This window comes from Carassius auratus, chromosome 5 (assembly GCF_003368295.1).
Source record: "Carassius auratus strain Wakin chromosome 5, ASM336829v1, whole genome shotgun sequence".
Taxonomy (NCBI): Eukaryota; Metazoa; Chordata; class Actinopteri; order Cypriniformes; family Cyprinidae; genus Carassius; species Carassius auratus.
Window position 1 is genome coordinate 30,091,602 of NC_039247.1, and position 27,841 is coordinate 30,119,442.

Sequence of the window (27,841 nt, forward strand, 5' to 3'; positions counted from 1 at the left end):
GGATGAAAAATTCATGTGGTGACAACTACACTATAATTCAAAAGATGGCATAGATGAGATTGTTGTATTTTTGATCAGAAAAATACACTTAAAAACAGTAAAATTGTGAAATATTATTACAATTTAAAATCATTTTTTTTAGGGATGCACGATAATATCGGCACAATATCGGTATCGGCCGATAAAAGCTTAAAATGACCATCATCGGTATCGGTCGATATGAATATTTCTGCCGATGAGCCAAACAGATATTCTCCATGTGAAATAATTGACCTGTTTTTCAGATGTGAATGTCTGTCTACATTTGTAAAATAATACATTTATGGTAGAATCAGTACAGAAGAGATACATGGATTTCTCTTCAGTAAAATTAAAGTTTAAATATATCAGTATATATTTGTATATATATCGATATCGGTATCGGCATCGGCCAAAATTATTTTGAAAATATCGGCATATCGAATATCGGCCAAAATCCAATATCGTGCATCCCTAATTTTTTTCTATGTGAATATATATTAAAATGTAATTTATTTCTGTGTTCAAAGCTGTATTTTAAGCATTATTACTTCATTCTTCAGTGTCACATGATCTTCAAAAATTATTCTAACAAAAACTTTTCTTATATTTTTTTAGTATTATTACCAATTTTGAAAACGGTTTATTTTTTGTGGAAACTGTGATACAAATTGTTTTCAAGATTCTTTTGAAAGTCTTTACTGTCACTTTTGATCGATTTAATGGACCCTTCCAAAATAGAAGTATTAATTTCTATAAAAGAAAGATCCCAAATGCGTCTGCACTCATCCACACATCTCTCTTCTCTGCCATGTTTTCTCCCATTATCCCTCTGGTCGTCCCTCTGAAGAGAGCAGTGTTGCCAGATCTCCGTGGAAAAACAAACCCAAAACAAGGGACTACTCTCACCAGAATAAGCCCTAATACGGGCCTGAGTTCTTTAAATAAGTATAAAACAACATGACTGCTCATAAACAAGTGTCTTTAATAAAATACAAGCTTATAAAAAGCAGACATGGCTACAATGAATGAGAGCTTACTCTTTAAAAACAGCAGATTTTTACGAGCGTAAACTAAACACAGCACCTTGGTCAACAACGGCTGACTTTAAATGGTCTGATATAATACATCTCCAGTCAATATGGTCAAAATCACAGACACCAAACCAGTTAAACTCGCTCAGAGCTGAACTGCCAAAACGTTGGATTAATATCATTGTAGTTTTGGGTGTAACTCTGATACAGTCCCACATTTAATTGTGTGTGTGTGTGTGTGTGTGTGTGAAAGAATGTTTAAATATATTTGTAATTACACATTTGTAATGATAAAGCTGTGCTTTAGGATGTTTTAAAATATATTAACTATAAATATAATATTTAATAACATAACAAAATAAGTACTTTGCATGTGCTTTAGTTCTGCACTTTGTAAAATTGTATTTAAGCGTGATTAGAAATGTTCATAAAAGTGTCTCTCTTTAAGTACACCTCAGTGGCTTTTTATTTCATTAATGTTATTATCTGCAATTACAGTTTTAAGCATTTTTAAGTTTCCATTTTTATTTCAAAACTACAAGTGTGCATTCAATACAATTTAACACTTCAAGGGAGGACAATCTGTTGCTAAGTAGGTTGATGAGGTCAAATAATGACACTTTAGCAATGCATCACAACAGGTACATAAATAAACGCGTCTTAATTCCCGTCGCGTCTGTAACTCATGTGGGGCAGTGTGGTAATCCCATTAAAGGATAAGTACTGACGCTTCTTTAGCAGGTTGACGAGGCTATGTCACACAAATGAGGGATTAATACCTCAGAGTGAGAGCGACAGAGAAGAAAGAGAAAGCTTCAAGACCGAACACACACAGCAGGAGTCATGATTTGAAGGCAAACTTGTATACGGCGATCTGTGACCGAGGTAAAAAGATTTGAGGAATATATAGTGATTTCTGTGTTGTGCACTAGCACACATGAACCGCTGGAGATGTTGTTTAGCTTTGTTACAAATGCAATGATTGCTACATTGACAGACTGGTTTCTAGCCGTGTAAACAGCTGATTGTAATATGGATGCATTTGTGTAGATGTTAAATACTTGTTTGCCCTTTGCTGTAATCACTAACATGGCCATTCTTTGAGATATCAAGTACGCTGCAAAAATAAACGTAACTATTTACAAAACAGTATGAATGATGTATAACAATTCAGCTGGCAGGTTTAGGAGTAGGTTTGGGGGTGGGGTTAGGATTCGGCAATCAGGTAGCGATTTGAACGAGGGGGGTAATAATTTGGCAGGGGGTCAAAATTGGGCACAACACCGGCCACCCTTTAATACATGTATAAGAATGCAATCCCGTAACATTGCATTGGTTAAAGAGCAGGTCATAAGTTTTTTTTGGAAAATAATTAACTTGCAGTTTATAAGGTAGTAATCCTTAAATGAAAACAACCTGCAAAGTTGTTAATCCAAAAGGTGCATGATAAATAAAGATGTTTAGAAAGATAGTCACTGGGTAACACATTTGCATAATCCCCACCTTCCCGCGAAATACGAACAGAGTCTGACCTGCCCACAAACACCTCCGCTATTAGTGTGTTTACATGATGTTGAGAAGACAGACGCTGTTTTCAAAGATACCACAGAAATACAATTCAGACCTTCTGTTGTGTGCATGTCATTTTCATCAAGGACTGCTTCTCTAATCTGGTCTTTTATCTTCGTTGGTTTCTAATCTTCTTAATTTGGACTAACAAGCTCTCCAAACCAAAACCTGCAAGTAGTACGATTGATACGTTTTGTAAATTTTCAATTGAGTGCCCAAGATATATTTTTGTGCTAAATACGAGTGAGTTAGTTTAGGCAGGTGCTCCTGTGATACAGCTCTTCTGATGAAAAGTAAAGACAGAGCATCTTTTGCCTGTTATTCTTCAGACATTACAGTAGACATATTTTGGTCTACAAACTATCCTTTCATCAGTTAGTCATGTTAGCAATCGGCTAACATACCCACCATTATTGTTATACACTCATGTGGGTTGCCAGATTGAGGAATGCAACAAGAACGAGCACAGTTGACAACAGAAGGTGACAAGTCTTACAGTGCAAGTTGATTTATTGCGTTTTAACATGCCTCTGGGCATAGAGCTTTATAGATGTTTAGACGTACACTGAGGCTTTTTAGATCAGGTAGAATTGCAATCACTAACACAGTACGTTTGTTGGCTTAGATGTCAAAAATACGCTGTGTTTTCTGCTAACTGGCAACCCGGAGTGTTGAAATGCTATTGGGTAAACCGTGCAGTAGGCGGAGTCACACAGACCAAAACAAAAACAGATACTCCGACACTGAACACACAATTAAAAGTGAAATAGCTGGCTGTAGCATTGCTTTTCGGAGAAACAGGTTCATGATTTTAGCATGATTCTTCAATATCTGCATATGTATTTTTATGCTTTAGTACAGTCAAAAAACAATAATACACACAGCACCTTTAATCTCTTTTATTTAGTATTTGTATCACCCTAGTATTTGTTGAAAATTGAATAACTTCACTGATGCCATGTTCAGTGCTAGTCAACATGTTTAAATGCTTTCTGTTTGTGTTTGTTTGTGCCTAAGCTTGCTCGTAGAGACAGATATTATATATATTTTTTTTTACTATGGGCTATCTACAACAGTAAAAGAACCAAAACACCAGAAGCAAATACATTATAACAATTAAAAAAAAAAAAAGTAAAAAATGACAAACTATTGTATGTTTTCCACCTTTTTCTACGTACGGCAGAAACATAAATGGGCACCTATATTCAGTAAGCTTCCAGCCACAGTCACTGACTATATCTGGACATCCACCACACTGTGCCAACCTGTACTTTTCACTGCCTTTTCCTAGAAAGAAGAAGTCACTTTTCTATTTCATTCATTGGTGCCTGAAAGATGATGTTCCAAGCCGATCAGACAAACTATCCCAGCAAAGTGCTGCTTTTTTTGCTCCTTCCGGCTGTACTTACCTACATTCTTCACAGGGTTTGTTTTCTGGCAACACTTTTTCAGCTTGCGGTGTTATATTTAGATGCTCTGTTTTACACTATGTAAAAAGATATTTTTAGTTGCATGGCTGTCAGTAAGTCTGAGGGTCAGGCATTGTTCCTCGAGTGAGATTGGACTGATTGGAATAGCTGTCCGAGCCTCAAATATAAGCTGACTCAGTCATGCTACTGAATGATCTGTCATCTGGGTCAAGAGGTTCAGAGGTGGTTTTGATGATTTTCTCCCCAAACTTTAGCTCAACTGGTAAAGAACAGCACTAGTAATACCAAGGTCTTGGGTTTGATTCCTAGAAACACATGCACTGATAAAAGTGTAGCTTGAATTTGTTTAGATCCCCTAATCCAACCCATACCTTAACTTAACAACTACTTCACTGACTATTTAATAAGCAGTTTAATGAGGCAAAAGTCGTAGTTAATACTTGGTTTATAGTCAGAATTGGTACTTAAAATAAACTGTGTCCCAGTATGTATTTATTCTTCCTGATTGAAGTTAAATGTCATATTGCATGACTACGCCTTACTTTACGGAGCATTTATGACCAACTAGCTGTATTCTGCCTGAAGAACTAATGGTGCAACCAAATACGGTACAGTAGCAAACTAGCTATTAAATGCTAAACGCCTGGATTCCAACTTAGGTAAGAATTTGCGAACAGATGGTGCAACCCTACTTTACATCTAGGGTTTAAGATCGTTCAGATATATATAAAAATAGCGAATTATCCATTTGTGCTTTGGATTTGCACAGTGTGCATGTGGTCACATTGTTCACCGCTGCCCTGCTGACGTTCTCTGCTAGTGAAAGGTGTGAAGGACAAGAGCTCTAAAAAAAGAGAGCAGGGGGCTTATGAGTGATTGCCTACTGGAATAATGGCCACTGTTGATAAATAGATGACTGTGGCACCTGAGTTAGCGGGGGCTCAGGGGCCTCCAGCTGCCATGGCGACAGAATTCCAAGGCTCTCCATTGGCTGAGGCGTTGGACAGCTGATGGGGGTTTGGAGAGGCATATAAAGGGCCAGGATTTGTCTCAACTGGGAGTCGAAGCTAGGTGTATTTCGTGTTGTCTGTAACTATTACAAGGCGTTTTGCTCTGATTGCTCTAGCAAACTTTTATTTCTGGAGTTTCAGAGATTATTTGGCACTTTGAGAAGCAACCAAACATATCATGCCTGGCATCAGTCTGGACCCCACGCCAGATCTAGTCGACCAAGTCAGTCCCCAGGACAATCTGGATCAAGAGTGTGCCGAGTCGGGCCTAGAGGCAGTGATCGGAGACCTTCTGTTACAGACGGTTGCAGACGATGAAGACGAAAAAGCAACTGATGAACGTTTTTACGAGCTGGAACTCAATCTTCAGCGAGCCGTGCAAGAGGTACATTGCGATTTGAAGGTTTTCGGCAAAAGTATACAGGCACGTCTGGAGGAAGCGACATCCCAGGTCATGCCTGTTGTTGAGGCCATCGCCGCCTTACAGCAGGAGAACGCAAGTTTTAGGATCCAGCAGGAGAAGCTCGCAAGGCAAGTAATGGAGCTTTGCAGTGCCCTTGGACTGCCTGAACCGAAACTGACGCAAGAGCAAGACATCGATCCAGCAAACAGCAATCCATCTGATGGTGAAGTCAACCCAGTGCTACACCCTCCTACTTTTGCTGCGGTTTGCTGCACATCATCAGTGTCATCTCCCACCGGCAGAGTCTCGCGTAGCAATAGCATGGTAGTATAAGTAGAGCTTTTTTCCCAGACATTTAGTACTTTTGCTAAGGCAAAGAATCAGTTTTGCAATTTTAAAGTGAGCTAAAACAGACTTGCATTGGGATGTGAACCATACCTTGAGACCACTTGGGACGGCCTTTTTTGATTTGGGCCAGTTTACCACTAACTGCAGTGCCCAAAGAACACCTAGCATTGTGGTTTGCAGAAATTATTTCATTTCAGTAGGTTAACTATAGCTCAGAAAGATGCATATTATAAGCTGCTGCCAAATGAAAAAGCTAGTATTTTGCATATTTATTTTGCATATGAAAGATAGAAAATAGTTTTTGCTTTGTGAATCTGCTGTCATCATTTGGATGGCGTTGGTTTGGAAAGCATAATTTTCCACTATGCATTATTATTAGTCATCTGCACTCGTGGTGAATAATGTGGACTGGAAAAAAATCTGCCCAGGAAACCGTCTAAATATAGGGGATTGAGTTAAAGCTGTAAAATACTAAAGATTTTCTCTGATTGAAGCTTGTGCCATACTTTTGCACTTTCTTCACAAATAGACACACATACATACTTAGCATCAACGATCCCATCTGGTATGAGTATTTTATTTTAACTTATGCTTCACATAGATTTTATGGCTTAGCGCAGTACATTTGGAAACAAAATGAATCATATGGCCCATTAATATCTGATTAATTGAAAGTCTTAGTGTCTGACTTCGTTTCCAGGAAGAGATTTGATTCAGTCAGATCAGATTTTCCAGGGATCTCTTGATTTAGGGCAAGTTACGCTCTAGATATAGTGCAAGTAGTTCATTGTGCAGGAAAGTTGGTGGTAATTTAGTTTTGCATGCATGTGCTAATGTGAATAATCATTTCCTAGATTTGGAAACTGTAGTAAGGTTTGTGCACTGCTTTAATTTATCTTGCCGTGTTAAAAGTCGGCTAAAACCTGTCTGAACTAGATTGGTGTGAAGCAAAGCCTTGTTAATCAGGGATTAGTTCGAGGTAAAGAGAGAGTAACTCGTTGTGGCACAAGATTTGCAGTGTGCATTCAGGTCTATTTCTGCAGAAGTCCATTGCGGTTTGGTGATGTGCATTATTGTGTGTTGATGCAAGACTCTCGTTTAAGGAACAGCACTTCTGCATTATATACCCATTATTATTATTATTATTATTGGGCTGCCAAAGTTAGCACATTACCTTATGAGATTAATTAAATGCTGTTAAGTTAATTTAACACCCCTAATGCATTAACCTGATTTTAGATAACAATTGCTTTATTGTAGGGTTCAACATAGCGAATCACTAAACAGCCTAATGTGATTTATTAATCAAAGAAGTCTGTGATTTCTTTAAGTAAATATGAGCATCCCAAAGTAAGAATGTGACACTGTTTTGTATTCCTCAGGAATATCGTGGTTTCAGATCAGTTCATAATTCAAACCGCACATATATGGCAAATGATTGCTTATGATTTTCTGTTGATTATGACAATGTTAACTTTGTTGTTTATATTGTAATGTGTTGTAAATGGCTATAAGAGTGCATATTTTATTTATCTTCTTTTTTGAATGAGCAACCAACAGCAGTAAAGCATAGACATTTCAAAATAAGAGTCCTTGCATATTTTAGACTTTTTATGATTAAAAGTAATGCACGGATAAAGTTTTATTTATTTTTTCCTACTGTTTTTTTTATTGGGGTTTTTTGTGCAACAAAGAGTATCTAACATTTAATAAACCGTAAACGCTCGTCACAGGAAGAAAACTGAATATTATTTAGCGCATTATTCAATATATTAATTGTTTAACTAGTATCAACACAGTAATCTGTTTATGTGTGTGTGTGATTTATATATATAAAATAAAATAATATTAGTACAGTTTAGCTGAAATATTTGTAAAAAAAAATCTACTGCACTTTCTGTATTAAAATAAATTCACTCTTTTTTTGCTTGTTTTGCTTATACTGTAAATTTCTCATACCCTTTTATTAAGATTTTTTTTTTTCAATGTGCTCCTAAATTCAAGCAAACATGCTTCTTTGGGAAAGTGTAAGCGTCAAGCCCTACATTGAGATCTTTTAAATGAGTGATTTATTCAGACCAAATAGTTTTAAAGTTGTGCATTGTTTTGCCTTTGTCCTAAGCATTTTTTATGGTGGAGACCTATTTTCCTAGTGTCTAACCATCGGAGCCGAGACACACGTCCTTCATTGAAGCAGAGATCAGTGAAGTGGATGAGAGAGGCAGACGGGGCTCTCAGGGACATTCACAGAAATCACTGAGCGCTCATTCCTGTCTAAATGTCAGCGAGCTTCCACGGCTTTTGTGTAAACACAGCTGTAGCCATAAATTAGATTCAGAAACGTTTGCGCCCTTCCACCAGCCCCTTTTTTCCATCTCCTCTTTCTGCAGTAATGCTTTCACTCACTCTCTGCTCTTTCTTGCCCATCTCTCCATCACTAGGTTTATTTCTGGACGGCTATTTTTATGGTCCCTGCTCTTAAATCCTGATGGCAATTGTGCTGCTGTCGATTGTAGCCTGCTTTAGAGATTAGCTGTCCAGAGATATAAATGTCATCCCTGTGTTTTAGTATCATAGTATAAGATCTTAACAGGCATATGGAGTCAATTTAACGCCTCATATATATATATAAGCAAAAACATTTACACTTCGCAAAAGAAAATAAAGTTTTGCAAACGAAAATTAAAGTATTGAGGAAAATAAATGTGCTTTTTGCAAACAAAAATTAAGAATTGCAAAACATAAATGAAACAGCACAAAAGCAATGATTTTGCAAAACATATTTTCCATGGTCATATCTATTAATTTATTTGCAACACTGCTTTTATTTTGCGTGTCAGTCTAGTTTGAGCTTGCGATACCGTTTTTCCTTTGCTCTTCACTTTTCTGCACGTCTCTCTTTGTGGCACTGTTTTGACGTGGGGGCGGAGTCAAGGGACGGGGGCGTGTACAACATGCCTCCATGGAAGTGACGTCATCGGCCCGAGACGCAGCTCACTGATCCAGGTCCTGTCATGATGAGCAGAGACTTTCGAGTGGATCGTTTATTTTTATTCAATAGCATTAAAACATTCATGTTTTCGTTTTATTAACTTTATTAACAAATGAATGTGTATTAGCAGTGATTGCTCAGTGATTTCGCTGGTGTCCTCCACAAGTTGAGAGATTTTAAACAAACACTTGCAGTTAACCAAATAAACAATACACATTTTAATGCTATAAAAGTGTGCACATCGAGAGAAATAAACAGCAGATGTTCATGTTAACAACTTCTTTAACTTGAGCAAACGCAGCTAATACACATACATTTGTTAATAAAGTAAATAAAACGAAAACATGAATGCTTTAACGCTATTGAATAAAAATAAACAATCCACTCGAAAGTCTCTGCTCATCATGACAGGACCTGGATCAGTGAGCTGCGTCTAGGGCCGATGATGTCACCTCCATGGAGGCATGTTGTACACGCCCCCGTCCCTTGACTCCGCCCCCACGTCAAAACAGTGCCACAAAGAGAGACGTGCAGAAAAGTGAAGAGCAAAGGAAAAACGGTATCGCAAGCTCAAACTAGACTGACATGCGAAATTAAAGCAGCGTTGCAAATAAATTAATAGATATGACCATGGAAAATATGTTTTGCAAAATCATTGCTTTCGCGCTGTTTCATTTATGTTTTGCAATTCTTAATTTTTGTTTGCAAAAAGCACATTTATTTTCCTCAATACCTCAATTTCCGTATTTATAAGACGTTAAATTGACTCCATACAGGCATCTGTCTGTTTGTCAGCATTACCAAGATGTTCTTCCCGTACGCCAACATAACGCATTTTGACATTTATTGTAACTGGGAAATGTTGTTATGATCCTGCATCTTTCTGCAGTTGCGTTGACCACTTTTGAATATGATACATAGTCTTAATTTGTTTTCCATTTTTAGAGTTAAAAATGTGACCAATACGTTTGAAAGCCATTTATTGTTAAATATAAAATCCTAGAAGTCAGACTGTAATGAAAATGTGAGTGTAACAGCTGTTTCCACAATATAGAAACACCAAAGGACTTCTTTCTTTTGCTGATGGCCATGTGTGGTTTAGATGTTATGTCCATGAAAGTGATCAGCTTTGAAGGGCTTTTTAAAATCTTTATTTGTTTAATGAGATCATTGGAAATATTGATATACCATTGATCAGATCAGTGGCAAATTATCATAAAATTTTTGTTTTCTAGTTTTAATGATGTTCAAATGCTGTTTAATGTTGTCTCCTTAATTCTCGTGCAGTCCTTCTGTTTATTCATAACTACAGTACTTTGTTAAAATGATAACATGGCTTTAGTTTCACTAGTTTTAATTTTAAGTATCATAATATAAATGCCATAAAAACATCTTCATCTGTGGTTGCCAGAACTCTACCATAATAAATATGGTAGCAACATTGAACTTAAACTTACAGTAAAAAAAAAAATAGTTTTTTCATTGAAATAATGTACTAAATATATACATACATAGTTTACCAATAAACCAATGAAAACCATATGTACCAAAAAAAACAAAAAAACAAAAACAAGAAGAAACTAATTAAAATGAAAAACCATCAAATCTGAGCTGGGAAAGTAACAGATGTATACAGTATTTTACTGTAAAATGACACAAAGTGTCACAATATCTATCTATCTATCTATCTATAAAATAAAATAAAAAATTATAAAGTGTAGCTTCATAGTGTGTCATACATACAAGCATCACGTTGTTGTGTTTTATCCCCACAGATGGAGACGGAGGCCATTTCTCTTGTGGGTGAATCTGTGTGCGAGGCGTCCCGTGACGAACCTGTGCTTCCTAACGGATCCTCCATGGCCTCCATCAAAACTGAGAAGCTGACCTCAGAGAAGCTGCAGGAGATTGAGGACGAGGAGATCCTGGACAAAATGGTACTGCAGTTCTCCTGCTGTTAGATACAGACATCACCCTAAAATAAAAGGCTCATTCTGTATTTGCAGTTGAAATAAACTTTCAATACCAATAAATCATAAAATGTTTGCACATTTGTATTCTGTAGTGTGAAAAGGTACTGTATGCATGGTTAAAAAGGCAGTGCACAAATATGAATTATACAAAATGTATAAAATACATAGCAATAAATTGTATTATATAAAAAAAAAAAGGACAGGCATTTTTATAAATCCTGACTCTCGTTTGCCTCTCTGACTCAAAAACATGTTGTGACTAAATGAGTCATGATGTTCATGCAGGCAGCAAAGGTTTAAATATGGCTTGCAACATTCCCTAAACCCATTTTCATTAAATCATTTTCAGGTTTCAGGTAAGAAATAACAAATACAAGGTACTGGTTTTATTGTGCATGATATGTAGTATAGCTATTGTGGTGCAGCTTCACACAGTCAACAAGGTGCATGGAAAGAGAAATCTAAAGTATTTTTAACCTGATAGCTTTCCACTGAGTGTTTTTGAGTGTTAACTTCGTGACATACAACTCAACAACAAAAAAAAAAAAAAAAAAAACACTAAACGTGTCACATATCTTAGAAAAGCTGAGATTTTGTGATTCAAATGATGCAAGCCATTAAGATTTAAGAGACAATCAACACAGCAGGTACAACCAGTGTCTTTGTCAGACCACCACCAAGGCTTCATGCTGTGATCCCATCGTGTTTCCAGCTAATCGCTCCCAGCTGCAGGCATCTGCAGGCATCTGTTTACAAAAAAAATAAAGAAATGTAGGCAGAATGTTGTTTTTTTCAGTGTGTTCAGAGTTCCATTGCTCAGTACCAGTCAGAGGTTTGTAAACTTCAGTGTGTCACCTTTCAAAAGAGACCAAAACCACACATATACTCCAAATGATTCAAGAACAGCATACAGTTTACTGTGGATATGCTAAGGGGTTAAAACAAAGCAAGCAACACTATTCAGAGAATGTAACTGAAAAAAAATTGCTGTTTATTTCGTCAACACAGGCTTTCATCGTGTTATTGTGCATCATTCATCAATTCAGTATTACAAAGACAATACTTATCAGTACAAAAGAACAGTGGGTTTCTGTATTATTATTGGTGTTCTTATAAATTTTTTTTTTTTTACAGCTTGATGATTGCAAAGACTCTGAAGAAAGGAAAATGATCAGGACTGCAATGAGAGAACTGCGAAAGAAAAAGCGAGGTGATTTATATCTGCCTTTGTGTTCTTGTACAGCACTCATCTCTCCTTCTCTTCTTTCGTTACTCTCTTTATAAACTGAGGGGCGTCAACACATAAAGTCTATGAGTGTCTGTCTTCCTTACTTCCCTTTTGTTGAGTGCTGTTTCTCTCTCTTTGCTCTCAGAGGCTCGGCTGGGATGCACACAGGAGGAAATGGGTAGGGTTTCTGGATAGTGTGTGTGTTTTTGCTAATGCCCAGGGCCTTGGTGAAGGGTCAGTTAGGTTTCGTTTTGCTGTTGACTTGGTTTGTATTTGCAGAGACGGTATGTGGTTTTTAATGGGCCACGTGTGATTGGTGTGATCTGGTCATGTGGTTTGACCATGCATGGAAATATGTGTTTTGTTACCATATGGTACTACTTGCTTTGTGTTTGCTTGATAAAATGTACAAACACATTTTCGTCTATTGGGGTGGGGGTGTGCGATGTTGACTGAAAATGATATCTCTGTATGTTTTGGGGTTTTGTCCATAATTAGATGATATTTTGCTGAGTTTGTGCTGACACTTTGGACGGTTTATGCCTGCTGTGGACGAGCTTTTTTTAAGTGCAGTGATTTCCAGCTGCATTTTTATCTTACAAAGGCAATTTCTTATAACCTTATGAGATGTACTGATCATCTTTCATGATTTCATCTTAAATCAGTTGGCTGGTACCAATCAAATTAGACCAATATCAATAAAATCCATTTGTGCACTGCAGAAGCTGCACATCTGAGTGACATCTACATGCATTTACACAAACGGTTTAATGCAGCTCTGAGGTGGAATGAATGCATTTACACAGCTGCAGTGTCAATTAGTTACATTGCAGTTACAAGTGCCTACATAATATGAAATTGAGTTTTAAATATAAAACTAAAATAGCCAGTATGTGGTGATAAGTTACTGTCTTGAGTCATTGCTTCAACTGATTTGTTCAAACCGTTGGTTCATTCAGGAACGAAGCGAATAAGTCACTGAATCACTAACCCGATTTGTTAAAAAACAAAGCACTGCTATCTTTTGCTCAGAGGGACACAAGAGTTCTGTTTTAGCTTTGTTTAAAACATTGATTATTGAGCATTGATAATGACTATGGTATTGATGATATTTTGAACCTTATGTTAACTGTTGCAAAAAATGAAAATGCCATTTGTTATCACAATTTTCAGTCGTGCTGATATTCAGGAAAAAACATCATGACCGCTCACACATTGTAAAAACAGCAACTGAGAAACATATTTATATTTATAGATGATAAATATTGCACACCCCTCCTATGGTCTTAAGGCTTTCACACAAGTGGCTTGAATGTGATACCGATAGAATCTGGAGCTTCTCTAGAGTTGCAAACATAATGTGTTCAAACTGGTTTCTTGAACACACTCCCTAGTCCCTGGTCCGATCACCCATGTATTGTGCATCCCTGATCCATCCTCCTCCATCTTCACCTGATTTCTCTGTCCTCCATCCTGACGCTGTCCTCAGACCAGAGAGAGAAGGAGCGAGATCAGCGTCTGCAGGAGCTCAGGCAGCAGCGGGAGGAGAGATCTCAGAAAGCCTGTGTAAGTGCAGACACGCGTGAAGTCGTGGTGAAGAAGATGGAGCGCTCCACTGACGGCTCCGCTGTTGCTCACATCACCGATCGAGTTTCCCATTCAGGTAGCAGAGCTGTAATAGTGAATTCTGCTTGCTCCGTTTGATTTCCCCCCTGGCCTATGTTCAAGATTTTGCACCATACAGTCATAGTTTAGTTTTACAAGACCCTAGGAATAAATTAAAGTCTATTTAAGGTCAGCAGACTCCTTTTTACACTTTTAAGAGCCCTCCAACAGGTATTTGTGTAACTTTTTTAAATTGCATTCAGGTGAAAAAAGTTGCATGCATTTTAAAAACACAGTTTTTGGTGCAGGAATGAAACTTTGGAAATGGGTCAAGACTATCAAATAACACATTTCTTAAAAGTACTTATTATGAGATATCACCAAAAAATTTATATTATCCAATTATAACACGTTTTGTGCTCCACGCATGATGAAATGGCAACTTTTTTGTTTTGTTTTTTAATCTGTTGGTTAGATTTGTCTCAAAAATACTTTGGTAAAATATATTTAGAGTTTTCCCCATAAATCTCACACAATTGTAGGACTGATTTGTGTTGGTAAACATGAATATGCACACACGAGAACTATAAACAGAGAAAAGATATAACAGACATAACAGATCAACTATATTTGGACTGTTTTTAAGTAATTAAAGGAATTTATTAAAATGGTATTTTTCAGATTATATGTTTTCATTACATATGATGATATATTGAAATTACATTTCTCATACTGAAAAAAAAAATGGCTGGCATGTTAATATTAATATCACAATTAATTACAGAAAAATGTGTAATCACTTAGTTATTTTTTTTATTCAGTGATGGCTAAAAAAAGTGTAGATATATTTGTTAATGTGTGTGTGTCTATATATATATATATATATATATATATATATATATATATATATATATATATATATATATATGTATGTAGTTCATATAAAATTAGAAATTTAAAAAAAACTCTTGATTTAATAAAAGGGTTATATATATAGTAATAACATGGTAATAACACTGTACCATCCAAAAGTTTTGGATTTTGTGCATTCACTAATCATTAATATGTTTATGATCCGATACAATGTGGCTTTAGTTAAAATATTAAGTTGCACTTTATTTTACAGTATGTGCACATGCCTGTACTTACCCAAGAACATACTGTAAAATAAAGTGCTCTCGTGACTCTCTTACAAGCACACGCTCCACGGAGTCAGAAGTGACCCACAAATGCAGGGAGGTTTTTGAGTGGATCAGGAAGGAGAATGCATCTCTGATTGGCTGACCATTTTTAAATGAGTAACAACCCTTGCAGGCTGGGGGTCCAGGTTTGTTAATGCTGCCCGATCCTCCGGCGACAGCCTGTTGTTCTGTATGTAACTTGATCGTGACGCTCTCATTGCCTGTGTGTGCAGATGATACTGGCAGGACGTCCCGCAGCAGCATCATGGAATCCAGCTATGTTCAGAAGACAGACCGTAAGTTTACCGTGCTTGTAGTGTTTAGTCTTCATTTCCACCAGCACACACATCAAACCTTCTTTCTTCTTCATATGTCATCAGAGGGAACAGTGCAAACTAAATCCTACAGTTACTCCAGCACCACGTCCACTAGGAAGGTCGGCAGGTGAGTGCTTTAAAAGAGTGAGAGAGTCAAAAATAACTCCTCCTCCTTAGTCCTGGTCTATCTTATGGAAAGCTCTTCATCCTGTAATGCATTCTCTCTTCTCTGTTTCAGTGTTTTTGACCGTGAGGACAACACGTCTCGTACCTCCAGCAGGACATCGGCTCATGAGCGCAGACAGACGGAGAGAACGGAGCTGATGAGGGCTCAGACATTACCCAAGACATCCGCAGCACAGGCACGGAGAGCCATGATGGAGAAGCTGGAGAGCACCGGAGGCTGTGGAGGGTGAGTCTGCGGCGTTCACACACGGTCAGCTCACAGGACAACTGCCTGTTCAACAGCATTTCCTTCTGTCTCTGCCTGTAGCAACTCGGCCATTGCTCAAGTAAACAAGGTGCAGCGCTCCACAAGCTTTGGTGTCCCCAACGCCAGCTCCATCAAACAGATGCTGCTGGACTGGTGCAGATCCAAGACCCGCTCCTATGAGGTAACCTCAGTCAATTATGGACAGTTATTTAGCATGTGCTTACAGTTAAAAGTGAATGAGAAATAGAGCTATCAAGCATTTTCAAACATGCATTTCAAATATGACCACATGCACATCATCCCTTATAATGAGGAGCATTTCTAAACCTGTTGTTTAGAGCATTCACACAATCAGACACTGTCTCGATTAGCAATGGATTATAAATATATGATGAAAATACCTGAGATGGCCTGAAGAACACATATAAGGAGTGTTTATTGTCTTTGAGTTTCATCATTCAAAGCTTTTCTATCTTCTTTTTATTTAGCTACAGAGACAGTTCTTTGTGTATATTAGGGATGCATGAATTAAACAGACATTGCATGTATTTATAGCACTCAATAATGGCCAAAAATCGTCCTTTCTGAAGATCATGTGACACTGAAGACTGTAGTGATGATGCATTTTTAAACAGTAATAGTATTTCCCAATATCACTCTGCTCTCTGTCTCCATATCTTGCTTCTGTGTGGTGAAGAATGTGGACATCCAGAACTTCTCCTCCAGCTGGAGTGACGGGATGGCTTTCTGCGCTCTGGTGCATAACTTCTTTCCGGAGGCCTTCGATTACTCCAGCCTCAGTCCCGCAAACCGCAGGCAGAACTTTGAGGTGGCCTTCAGCACAGCAGAGTGAGTCCAGACGCTTATGTCACATGATCAACACAATGACAGGAAGAGTACAGTTCAGATTTGAGTTGATGCTCTCTGGGGTGAATCACTAACAGTTGCTTCTGACGTCGTATAGCACGGTTCATTGATGCATTCTGTCTTTAAAGCGGTCATGTGATGCTTTTTTAAAGATCATTGTTTTGTGTATTTGGTGTAAAATAATATGCTGACATGCTTTAATGTTCAAAAAACACATTATTTTTCACATACTGTACATTATTGTAGGTCCTCTGTGCTCCGCCTCTCTCAAACACGTCATTCTGTCCCTCCTCCTGACAAGCGCAGTCTGCTCTGATTGGCTAACTGACCCAGTGCATTCTGATTGGCCGAACACCGCAAGCACTCATCGGAAATGTAACGCCCCTTTCCATAATCGCGAGCTTTATCTTTCAAAATAAATGTAAAGACAGTAAATAATGTCCTTAGTTTTACCATCAGTTCAAGCCTGAAAGAGGAACAGAGTCACGTGACAGACACAGACACTCTCTCTCTCTCTCTCTCTCTCTCTCTCTCTCTCTGTCTCTCTCTCTCTCACACACACACACACACGATGCACAAAACTCCACATTTGAACATTCAATAGCAATTATTTAAACTAATAAGAAAACATACTTACAGTAGCTGATTCAGAAGCGCCAGAATGACCTCCTCTCCTAGGTTCACGAAACGGTCGTCCATAAAATGAGCTGCTGTTCTGTTATTATAATATTAAAGATTCCTAAATGCATCTACTCTCAGAAGACCAAATAAAGTGCATTTCTTTCTCCTAGATACACACAGCCTCTCCTCGACACGACTGCTTCAACACTAACTGAGTTACTGAAACCACGTGAACATTTCTCTTTGCGTGAACATTTGGGCGGCATTACGCGAATATTTCCACATAGTGATGTAGACGTGTGGGGGCGTGTTTAAACGAGCCGTTTTAGGGGAGGCGTGGTAGTGATAAAGAATATCTCTTTGGGTTTGAGACTTTAGTCTTTGCAGCTTTACAGATCTTTATGCACCAAGAGCTTGAGATACTTGAGATAACACTCCAGAGAGAAAGGAAAATCATCATATGACCCCTTTAATATGTTGTTTAATGTCTCAGTTTACATAAGAATGGCATTCTTTCCTAAGAAAACACACACATTTCCTTCCATGCATATAAGGCATTTCAGAAACGTAGGCCTCATGCAGTGAGTGTGCTGCTGTGACCTCAGATGGAAAGCTGTTTGTGTACATGTGTTTGGGCCAATATCCATGCGTGTCACACACACCTGCTTCATCTTGAGCTGATGAAGTGCCTGGATGTCACAGCGGTGGAACGACGCTGTACCCTCGCAGTAAACAGGGCCAGATTGAGGAGTCCTGCATGGGTCCACTATAACCTGCCTCTCACAGCTGGAGGCACACTGACTTTTTGCTGCCGTTTTTGTGGCATTGCCTAATTTACATGATTTCATTTCTGAGTCATATTTTGAAACCATGTTGCTGTCAGCAGGTGCAACTGATTTTTAGTGAATTCCCCCATGATAGTATGGTCACACTCCAGATAAGGTCAGTTTGACCCAGGGACCTGTCTTCATATACTGTACACTACTGTACATTCAAGAGTTTGGGTTTAGTAGGACTTTCCAAGTGTTTTTTTTTTTTCAAGAAGCCTCTTCTGCTCTCCAAGACTGCAATTATTTGACCAAGAATACCGTAAGAGTAATTGTGTGAAATATTATTAAAATTTAAAATAACTGTTTTCTATGTTAATATATTAAAATGTAATTTATTCCTGTGCGCAAAGCTGAAATTTTCCTTCAGAAATCAATCTAATATGTTGCTCTGATTATCAACGTTGTGCATTTGTGTGGAAACCGTGATGCATTTTTACACAAGTATTTGATGAATAGAAAGTTCAGAACAGCATTTATTTGAAATAAAATTATTTTGTTATATTAGAAATGCCTTTACTCTCATTTTTGATTAATTGAATGCATCCTTGCTAAATAATTCAAACAAATCTTACTGAATCCAAACTTTTGCATGGTGAAGACTCTATATAACATCAATTATCGTTCATAAGTCTTGGATACTGATGCATCCGTGTTCTTTTCCTTTCACTTTGAACTGAGCTTATTTAAATACAGCCAAGTCTTTAACAAGTTCATCAGATCTGTGACTCCAGTCCTCTCAGAATAACCATCTATCTTTTAATAGCTGTCGTTATCTTTAGTCAGGTGCATTTAAATAACTAATGCTTCATTACTAGGTTTTTAAATGATTATTTGCATTTCTCCTCTGCTCCTGTCCTTTTCCCAGTAACAAAACTCTCGTGCATTTGAGCTCCTTTCTAAATGAGAAACATCCAGCCGATTTTCCCCAGAATAGTGTCTGCTAACAGAAGAGCGTTACTCAGAGCAGTATTGTTCGGTGACCTGCTTCAGCTTTGGTTAGTCTGTGTGCAGGTGATTCCTCCTGACTGTGAGCACTGGTTTATTTCACTGTCTATCCCTGGCTCTGGTCATCATTAAAGGCACCGTCTGTAATTGTTTGTGAGTCTTCACCACTGTCAGTCTCAGGCAGATCACATGAGCTCGTGCTCCTCATTTCCTATAGTTCCTGCCACATTGCATCACTTTTCACTCGCTCAGCTCAACATGTCACTTCAAATCACCAGCTCTCTTTAAAAACTAATCAGTTTGCTTCGTGAGTTGTTGCTGAGTCTGCAGTAAGCCAACTCAGAGATGACAGTTTTTCAGTAAAGTGCATCACCACTGACAAATTGTTCGCTTGTAAACATTAGCAGCTATCTAAATGTATTACTATAAGTTCTTTAACATTAATACTGCCAAACTGCTCCCTTTCCATTGTGTAGAAGCAAGAGTAGATGGAAATGGATGTAAAAACAGCACACTTGCAGGTAGAAATAAAAGATCACTAAAGCTCATTTAAACACTTTTTTTCTGTTAGATTCTGTTTTTTCCGCTTTTTTTTCTCGACTCCTTTTTAATAGTTAAATAAAATTTTATCAATCAGTCTAATTAATTAAAATCATGAAACATACATTTTCATATCAATTTATTAAAAGTTTAACAAAAATTACATTTAGGGCCCTATGAAATGTTAAAAAAATTCTTACTATATTTTTTATTGCCACCAAATTCTGCTTTAGAATGTCTAATTATTTTAATGCATAAAATATCTTAATTTATTTAATTTTTTTCTTAAAGTAGCATTTTTTCCTCAAAATGTTTAAAAAAGGCATAAAACATTAATTTAATTTATTATTTATCATTAATTATTGAAAATTAAGCAAAATTTATTTTTTGGCAAACAAGTGGGATTAACTATTAAAACCTAAACAAGAAATGTTGTGATTTATTGATAAATAAAAAATAATAATTTCAAATAGTTTCATTTTAGTAGTAATAGTAGGCTATGTACATTCTCCTGAAAAATAGACTTCAAAATCAGTCTGGACTTTTATTTTGACGGGTTGCTGTGAATACCTTTACAGTTCTGTGTATGTGATGTAATGCTAGTTTTACTCAAATCAAACGGTCAAATGCTACTGAAGTAAGCCCTAATTATATGTAGAATTCTGCTTTCTATAAAAGACGATATAAAATGTTGCATAATGAATTTGAACCAAACATTCAGGTGATGATAATGTAAGTCCCTGTGTTGTATTAAAAACAAATGCCTTTTCCTGTATCTGGCATGATGGTGTTTTCTACAAGCATTAACAGATGTGAGCCTTTACAGAGGTCAGTCTCCACGCTCCAGCATGATCCGTCACTGACCTCCGACACGCTGTTTTACAGTCAGACAGACATTGCTGTTATTGTGTCCATACTCTATGTTGTTGTTCACATTTGCATAGTGAGTTCACAGAATGGATGCATTGATGCTCTTTTTTGATGTTTGTTGTTTGTCTTTGCACATGTATTTGTTATAAATGTAAGGCATGAAAACACATCGTCACAGAGTCTAATGTGTGCTTTCTGATTTTGTCTTGTGTGTCTGGTTTCTCTCTCTCCTCACTGGCTTTGTACATCCCACTCGATCTGCTGTCTGTGTCCTCTGTCCTTCCTCTGTGCCCCGTCGGCGTGCGAGTAGGGAGCTGGCAGACTGTCCGCAGCTTCTGGACGTGGAGGATATGGTGCGGATGCGGGAGCCGGACTGGAAGTGCGTGTACACGTACCTCCAGGAGTTCTACAGGGGACTGGTGCAGAAGGGCCTGGTCAAAACCAAAAACTCCTCCTAGGGTCAGTACTCAGAGCAAACGGTGAGAGCCAGATCAGACCTTCGAGGAGAAACCGGCTCCGTCATGATGGTGGATCGAATTATATCCTATAAAAACCTTCAATTAAAAATTAAATTATTAAAAAAAATTAAACCTATAAAAACCTTCAATTAAAAATTAAATTATAAAAAAAAATTAAACCTATAAAAACCTTCAATTAAAAATTAAATTAAAAATAGATCAAATTAAAAAAATAAGGTTTTCTATTTCCTAATATATATATATACATTTTCAGGCCCCCAAAATATTGTGGTTGTGTACATGAATGACTAAAAATCAATAAAAGGTTTTTGGTTGAAAATGGTGTTGGTAAGTGGGTTAGAAGGCCTCGCAGTAATTAATTTAAAGAAAATGTCAAATGTTAGCAGATGCCACTTGGTTTGATATTTTCAGATAAGTTCCCATGGACTCGTTGGATCCAGGTATGGCACACCTAGCATTCGGCTTAAAAGGCAAGGCCTTTGTGTCTCTATCAGCCTGCTGTTTGTCAGTCTCTGATGATCAGCGTAACCTAATGTTGTGCGTCTGCCAGCTGAAGCGCTTCGTCAGAGAGAGAGAGAGCGTATGAAACGGCCGTCTGAAGCAGACACTGATGCCCAAACATGGTCCTGCTCACAGATCGAAGCCTGGCCAGTTTAAAGAGCACATCCAAACCATAGTCACCGCTTGCTCTTGGCACGTGCTAAATGTTTACTGTCACAGCTTCCAGAGCTTTCTCTTTTAGTAGCAAATAACTCCGAATTTTAGACCTATTATCCTCTATTTACAGCGTATGACATGCTGTCGGTTACCGCAGACAATCATTTCTTATTTTGTTAAAACAAGTTTAATGATCACAGAAATGCACTTTCAGTGGACGCCTATGGAGGCTGCATTTTAGGGGCTTGAAAAACTGAAATGTGAGGGTCCATGGCAAAGTTTAGCATTAATGCACATCAGGCTTATTATCATTAATTAAAATGATTTTTTAAAATAATGAATAAAAATAAAAAAAAATTTTTTTTTAGATTTTATTTCAGTTAATAATCATTTCTATAAACTATTTAGAAAAAATGACAAAGCACAGAATTACTAAACCTTTACCTAAATAATGGCATATTGAAATAACAATGTGTTACATAGCTTGTTCATTTTATATTCATGCAAGGTACCTAATTTATCCAATGTGAAATTGGATTGCAACCAACAAAGTTGCTAACTTAGCAACTATGCTTTTGGGAAATGCACCCCAGAGTAGTGTAGACGCACTACACTACTCTGGGGTGCATTTCCCAAAATCATAGTTGCTAAGTTAGCAACTTTGTTGGTTGCAATCCAATTTCACATTGCCAACCAACTAAGTTGGTAACAGGTTAGCAACTATGATTTTGGGAAACGCACCCCAGAGTAGTGTAGTGCGTCTACACTACTCTGGGGTGCATTTCCCAAAAGCATAGTTGCTAAGTTAGCAACTTTGTTGGTTGCAATCCAATTTCCCATTGCCATTCCCATTGAAGTGATTCAGCATCACTTCGTTGGCATTGTTTTATCATTCGTCTGTGCTTGTGTCTTTTCTTTAGGGCCTATGCTAACTGCATGCCCCTGGTGGAGGTGGAGGACATGATGATCATGGGTAAGAAACCAGACTCCAAGTGTGTGTTCACATACGTTCAGTCCCTGGTGAAGCACCTGCGCAAGCACGAGATGATGACGGCGCGAGCGCAGCGCACCTCTGACTTCTGATGCTTTCCACAGATCCTCCTCTAACAGCTGTAAAAACTTTTTTAATAATGAAAAACAGTAGTTTGTTCCCACTTATAACTCCCAAGATGCCCATTCCTTGATTTCACGTGCTTAAAACGAAACATTATTTGATGTTGATTGCCCATTTCTATGGTTTTTAAAAGCTTTTAAAGCTGGTTCACGGTACTGTTGCTGTTAATGGAGCTCAGACCTGCATGCTTTCACAAGTTTACTTGAAGTTTTAGTTCGGTTTCGAAAACAAATGAAGGTTATATTTTCATCTGTATGCCATATTGTGTTTATTTAAAAACAATGCAAGGAATATTAATCTCACTGCTTGTTTAGTGCGAGACGCAGCTCATGAACTGTTTTTAAATGTGTTTCTAATCGAAAGTTATGAGTAACCCTAGTCGAGTCATGAGTCCAAGTGAGAAGAGTAGAAGAGTGTTTTAGTAAATTCATCTGAAAAGGTCAATGTTTATATATTTGGTTCTAAAGATTAAGGTTGTAGTTTTAATTGTTTTTAATGACTGCACATAATTTAATTTTGAAGGAGAAACACCACTACTTGGTTTGGTACTTGAAGGTTGCACGAACAGTGAATTATCATTCATTCACACCGAGAGGTGAACACTGACATTGTTTGTACACACTCATTCAGAAACGGTTGTGCACTCAGTATTTCCCTACACCCTGGTTTTGTATAGTACTCATTAAAACCATACATGATACCAAAAATATGTTTGTCATTTATTGCATTTTCTGAAACGGCAAATTAAATAATTTTTAAACCATTCAGATTCTGTTACATTTCAACAGTTAATTCAATTTATTTTTTCCTACGCTAATTTGAACAAAACATAGTTTATTTCATAAAAGGGTCATCTCTGTTCAACTAGGTGTAAATAGATATATCTATATATGTATAGATTGATCGATCACTAGGTGGATGATTTTAATTTTCATTAAATTTCTGTAGCCGTTTTCTTATACATGTGCAAGTGACAACACAAGTTATTATGTGAACGCCACATAAATGGCCAACAATTAAAGAACTGAGCTACTGCTAAAAAATGATTGTGATTTATAAAGCCGTAATTGAACACTGGCCTTTTATTAAATTGCTGTCACTGCTGATTTATAAAAGCAGAAGACATCATCATTAACTCTACCATCCACTTCACAACTTTCTAACTTTGAGATATGTGAAGAATAACCATTTTTAGCCATTTTCAAGGCTTCATGATTTTTATAATTTCTTTTATATAGTAATAATAATAATGTGACTCATTCTGTGTGATATTTCAGCCATTTATTTTCTGGGTGCTATCTTCATGCTCCCACAGTCCGTCTGGAGGCCTGATTTGTGCTCAAGAGAACAGAGACATCAGTCCACAGCCGCTTCGGAGGCTTTTACAGCTGTGGACATCATTAACGTCCACTTTGAGCAGAAATAAGGTTCTGTACAGGACAGTGAGAGCAAACGACCACAAACACAAACGACTTGCACACTTCTAAAGACATATTTCAATCAGCATCTGAACTCAGAGTAGGAACTTTTTTAATCAATACTGTGGCCACATCCGAGTTCTCACTGAATTGTAAATCAAGCAGACACCGTCTCTCTCTTAGTCTAGGGGTTACAAGTCTGTGTGCTGGGGATCGGCCTCTGATTGGTCAGCATCAGTCTTCGGGGGCGGGCCACTGGATTGGCTCTCAAAGGGACTGTCTTTGGCTGGAGCGAAGCGGAAATCCTCGGGCACTTGGTCTTCGGGATTCTCTTTTTTATAAAAGCCCAGCTTTGCCAAGAGTTTGTTGATCTCGGCGCGAGTCATTTCAGATAATGGGATTCTCTGGAAGAGAAACACACAGCTTCATTTATAAGTGTCAGATAAGAGGAGAGAAATGCATACGATATAAAGACAGTGACATTACATGAGTACTCAAGAAATGTTTTTTTTTAAAGTCTCCTGAAGCTGCACTGTAACTTTTGTCCCATCTAGTCGTCTAAAATAAAACCGCATGCATCCAGTGGTTTTGGTTGTGCTTGGACTCTGCGCCTCTTCCTGGATGAATGTGGTTCAGGGCACTGACGAAGAGCCTTTATTTTCACGATTCTTGCTAATGTTAGAAAAAATAACTACTCACAATAAGAGCCAGATTTTGAGAGTGCAATCCCATTAAAGTGCCAATGGGTGTGAAAAGTTCTGCACCAGATCTACTGGCAGCATGCAAATAAAAGATCACAAACAAACAGCCAGATCATTTCCATAATGACCAACACAATCTACCAGGAGCAGAGCCGGAGATGACCAGGTGATGTGATCTACTAACACAGGTGCAGAATTAGGGTTGAAGACAGGCTTTTTTTATACGTGTGTTAAAAACCAGCAAAAGACCTACTGGAAATCAAATTAATAAGAAGAATTGCATTATTTCTTTATATACTCTCCTCCCATTAATGTTGCATCCGAAATGGAAACTCCAACAAATGCATAAGCAATAAAATCTTTCCCAAAAATGTCTGTCTTTCCATTGTTAATCTGTCTTTTCAGTGCTATATGTTCACTATGTCTTTAATAAAGACTGACGGTAGTTTTTAATGACCAAAGAGGGTTTGTAAATGGTTAAAAATCGTATCTATGCATCACGTAAGTGGGCAACTCCCAGAAGAGACTTTTGTGAGGATTGCACTAGAACAGAGAATAAACCAAGTGCTTGTGGTTTTCTACACTGGGGTAGAAAGAGATTTATAGTTGCAAATTGCTAAGCGTTGGCACATGATACTTACATCTAGTTCTTCATAGTAGTGGTCTAGAAGGACGAGTTCAGGGTCGGCCCCAGGAATGTGCTTCATCACCAGGTTGTGGCTGAACGGATGAACATTAAGGATGTGCTAAACACTTAAAGCTATGTCCTTCCGGACAGACACTAGACACAAGAGTCCTGAGAATTACACCTGTCCTTAGATTCGGTCGACATGTAAATCTATATATTTGCATTCCAGCTGAACAAAGAAATGATTGAAAGGTGAAGGATGTGGATACACCGCGGGATATCGTATGACAATGACCTGAACAGCTGAAAGTTAATCTGTTTAAAAGCTGTAACTCTGTAAAGGTTTTGTTTTTTGATCGAATTACACAACGGTCCCACCTCCACAGAAAGCGTGGTAACCTAAGCTGAAGAGGGACGATGAAGCCCGAGAACTGGAGTAAAGACACGCAGAATATAAGGCTGGAGGGAAGTGGAAAGTGAAACCAGTGTGAGACAAGCGATTGTAAAAAGATCGCTGCGTTTGAGAACAAAAGATGTTGTTTTCTAGGTGTTTTTTAGGTATTAGGTAAAGCATAAGTTGCATTTACAACCTTAAGGAAAATTACAATTTTAAAAACATGACACGAATACTGATTAAATGAACATCAAAATTGAAATAAATATATTTTTTTATGTTTATTCATTAGGGTGGCACCTTTATTCTTTGTGACATTTCTAGTGCTCTATATATTGACCACTCGGAATATGATGGAAAATCAATATGTGAGATATTCAAAACTATTTAATGTTTTAATATGTAGACAAATGTATCATGATACACACAATCATTTTAAAAATCAACTTTTAAATTGTAATAATGTGCTAATTGCTTTATGCATTTTTTATATCATGATTTTAAAGGATACTAAAGAGGAATGTCCTGGGTCACAAAGGCCTTGACCTGTTACGAATTGAGAGGAGAAAGACGAAAAATGCAGTAAACCAGATGAGTTGATGTTAAGTTTTCAGTTATACTTTTCATTACAGTTGTTTGTCTACGGATCATAATAGTGAGGATATTAAGAAGTAAATACACGCTTACCTCTCTCAGCCTATTCAGCTGTCATCCACCACAAGTCTGGTGAATATTGAGAAAGAAGATATGTCGATTAGAGACAATTTAAATACACTTCTAGCTACTAAATGTTGAATACATTTTTGTTATACAACCATTATTTAGGCACTCTAATCTGATTGGACACCAGAGTTCCAAGAGTGCTGATATTTACTACAATGGCACTGGGACTTCTCTGCATTCATAATATTGGCTGGTTTTCACTCACACATACATTACTCCAGACCGGCTTTTGTTCTGCATTGCTTGGTGACATGCTTCGGCATACAAAGAAATACAAAATAACTTAACAATTATGTGTGATATTGTTGTAGTCCAACACTTTAAAAAAAAATATATATTTAATATTGAGTGACTTACATTTTAGACACAATATTGCAAAAAAATAAATAAATACTGAGCAGTATTTTATTGTTGAATGATTCAGAGACTTTGAACAAATAGTTGAGAAAATTATTAAATGACTCAAAGACAATCACTTGTCGCCACCTACCGGTGAAGGCAGTAATTTGCCAAAAGAGTCACTGGTAAATAAACGGACTAAAAATCTGTCTGGAACATAAAATTAAAATGTCTCAATGCTTTTGTAGTTTATATCAGCACTCAAACAAATGGAAATCGAAGACGTTATATGTGTAATTGTTTTTCTAAGTATATAAACTGTTGGGGGGATTCAATTGCTTTTCTTAAAGATCTTCCTCAGTCTAGACTTTTATTTTGACATAAGAATCTTATACAGACTCATAATTTGACATTCAATTTGAACTAAGCAATTCTGCAGCAAAACACTGGTTTCATTTTGGTACACCTGTATCATTCACTAAACTCCAGTGCATTAAAACAGACACAGATACTGAGGTTTATAAACATTAATTAAAAAGCTGAACTAAAAGCCTTTTTGAGCCTTCACCATTGAGGCAGTACAGATTTCCTGAAGGTGTCCCGTCCTCTAGGGATTCACCCACACATGCATCGAACACAACAAACAAAGGCATAAATCACACCACATACATGCATCAAACACACCGCACACAATCTTCACAGCTCAAACAAACGGGTTACACAAGCAGCAGCTCAAGTGTTTTCAGGGAGATTCTCTCGTTTACCAGCCGAACATCTCAGAGACTGAGTGTGAAAACAGGATTCACTCACCTCCACTCTGGCCCTCGCGAGACCGGTGAGATTTTTCGTGTCCACTTCATATGAGAAGATGACGGAGGGCAGCAGGGCAGAGAAGAACAGCGTCCACATGCTGCTGGAGCGGATCTGATCTGATCTCTTCTGTCTGCTCTCCACACGGACTCTGCCACGTCACGGCGATCATATTTCGCTCTTTCCTTTTTTTTTTCTTTTGAAGGGAACATCTATCGCTGTCTAGAGGCAGAGAGAGAAATTCCCCATTAGGGTGAAATGGGTATAATAGGGACCAGTGACGGCGCTACACCGGGGCTAGGGAGGCTATAGCCCCGTCAGAATTTTTAATAGCCCCGGTTTTTGCCCCCATTTCTTTATGAAG

At 37.6% G+C, this 27,841-nt stretch overlaps 1 protein-coding gene and 1 pseudogene across 8 annotated transcripts in view; one reads left to right on the forward strand and one right to left on the reverse strand.

The window, feature by feature from the left end:
• The window catches only part of LOC113085348 (smoothelin-like), a 41,661-nt gene extending 18,495 nt beyond the window's left edge, over positions 1-23,166 (forward strand). Inside the window, exons 7-17 of one of the 8 annotated variants that reach the window (XM_026255115.1) lie at positions 10,580-10,741; positions 11,912-11,987; positions 12,151-12,183; positions 13,495-13,668; positions 15,025-15,087; positions 15,172-15,235; positions 15,347-15,520; positions 15,602-15,722; positions 16,239-16,390; positions 20,525-20,693; positions 22,271-22,408. In XM_026255115.1, the coding sequence (XP_026110900.1) occupies positions 10,580-10,741; positions 11,912-11,987; positions 12,151-12,183; positions 13,495-13,668; positions 15,025-15,087; positions 15,172-15,235; positions 15,347-15,520; positions 15,602-15,722; positions 16,239-16,390; positions 20,525-20,672 (1,167 nt within the window). In that variant the 3' untranslated portion in view covers positions 20,673-20,693; positions 22,271-22,408. Of the gene's footprint in view, positions 1-5,092; positions 5,789-10,579; positions 10,742-11,911; positions 11,988-12,150; positions 12,184-13,494; positions 13,669-15,024; positions 15,088-15,171; positions 15,236-15,346; positions 15,521-15,601; positions 15,723-16,238; positions 16,391-20,524; positions 20,694-22,270 lie in introns of those variants that run through there. The other 7 variants (XM_026255117.1, XM_026255121.1, XM_026255114.1 and 4 more) reach the window with 7 other exon arrangements.
• A 557-nt stretch (positions 23,167-23,723) lies between these two features.
• LOC113085444 (selenoprotein M-like) lies at positions 23,724-27,643 on the reverse strand (annotated as a pseudogene).
• Positions 27,644-27,841: the final 198 nt, after the last annotated feature.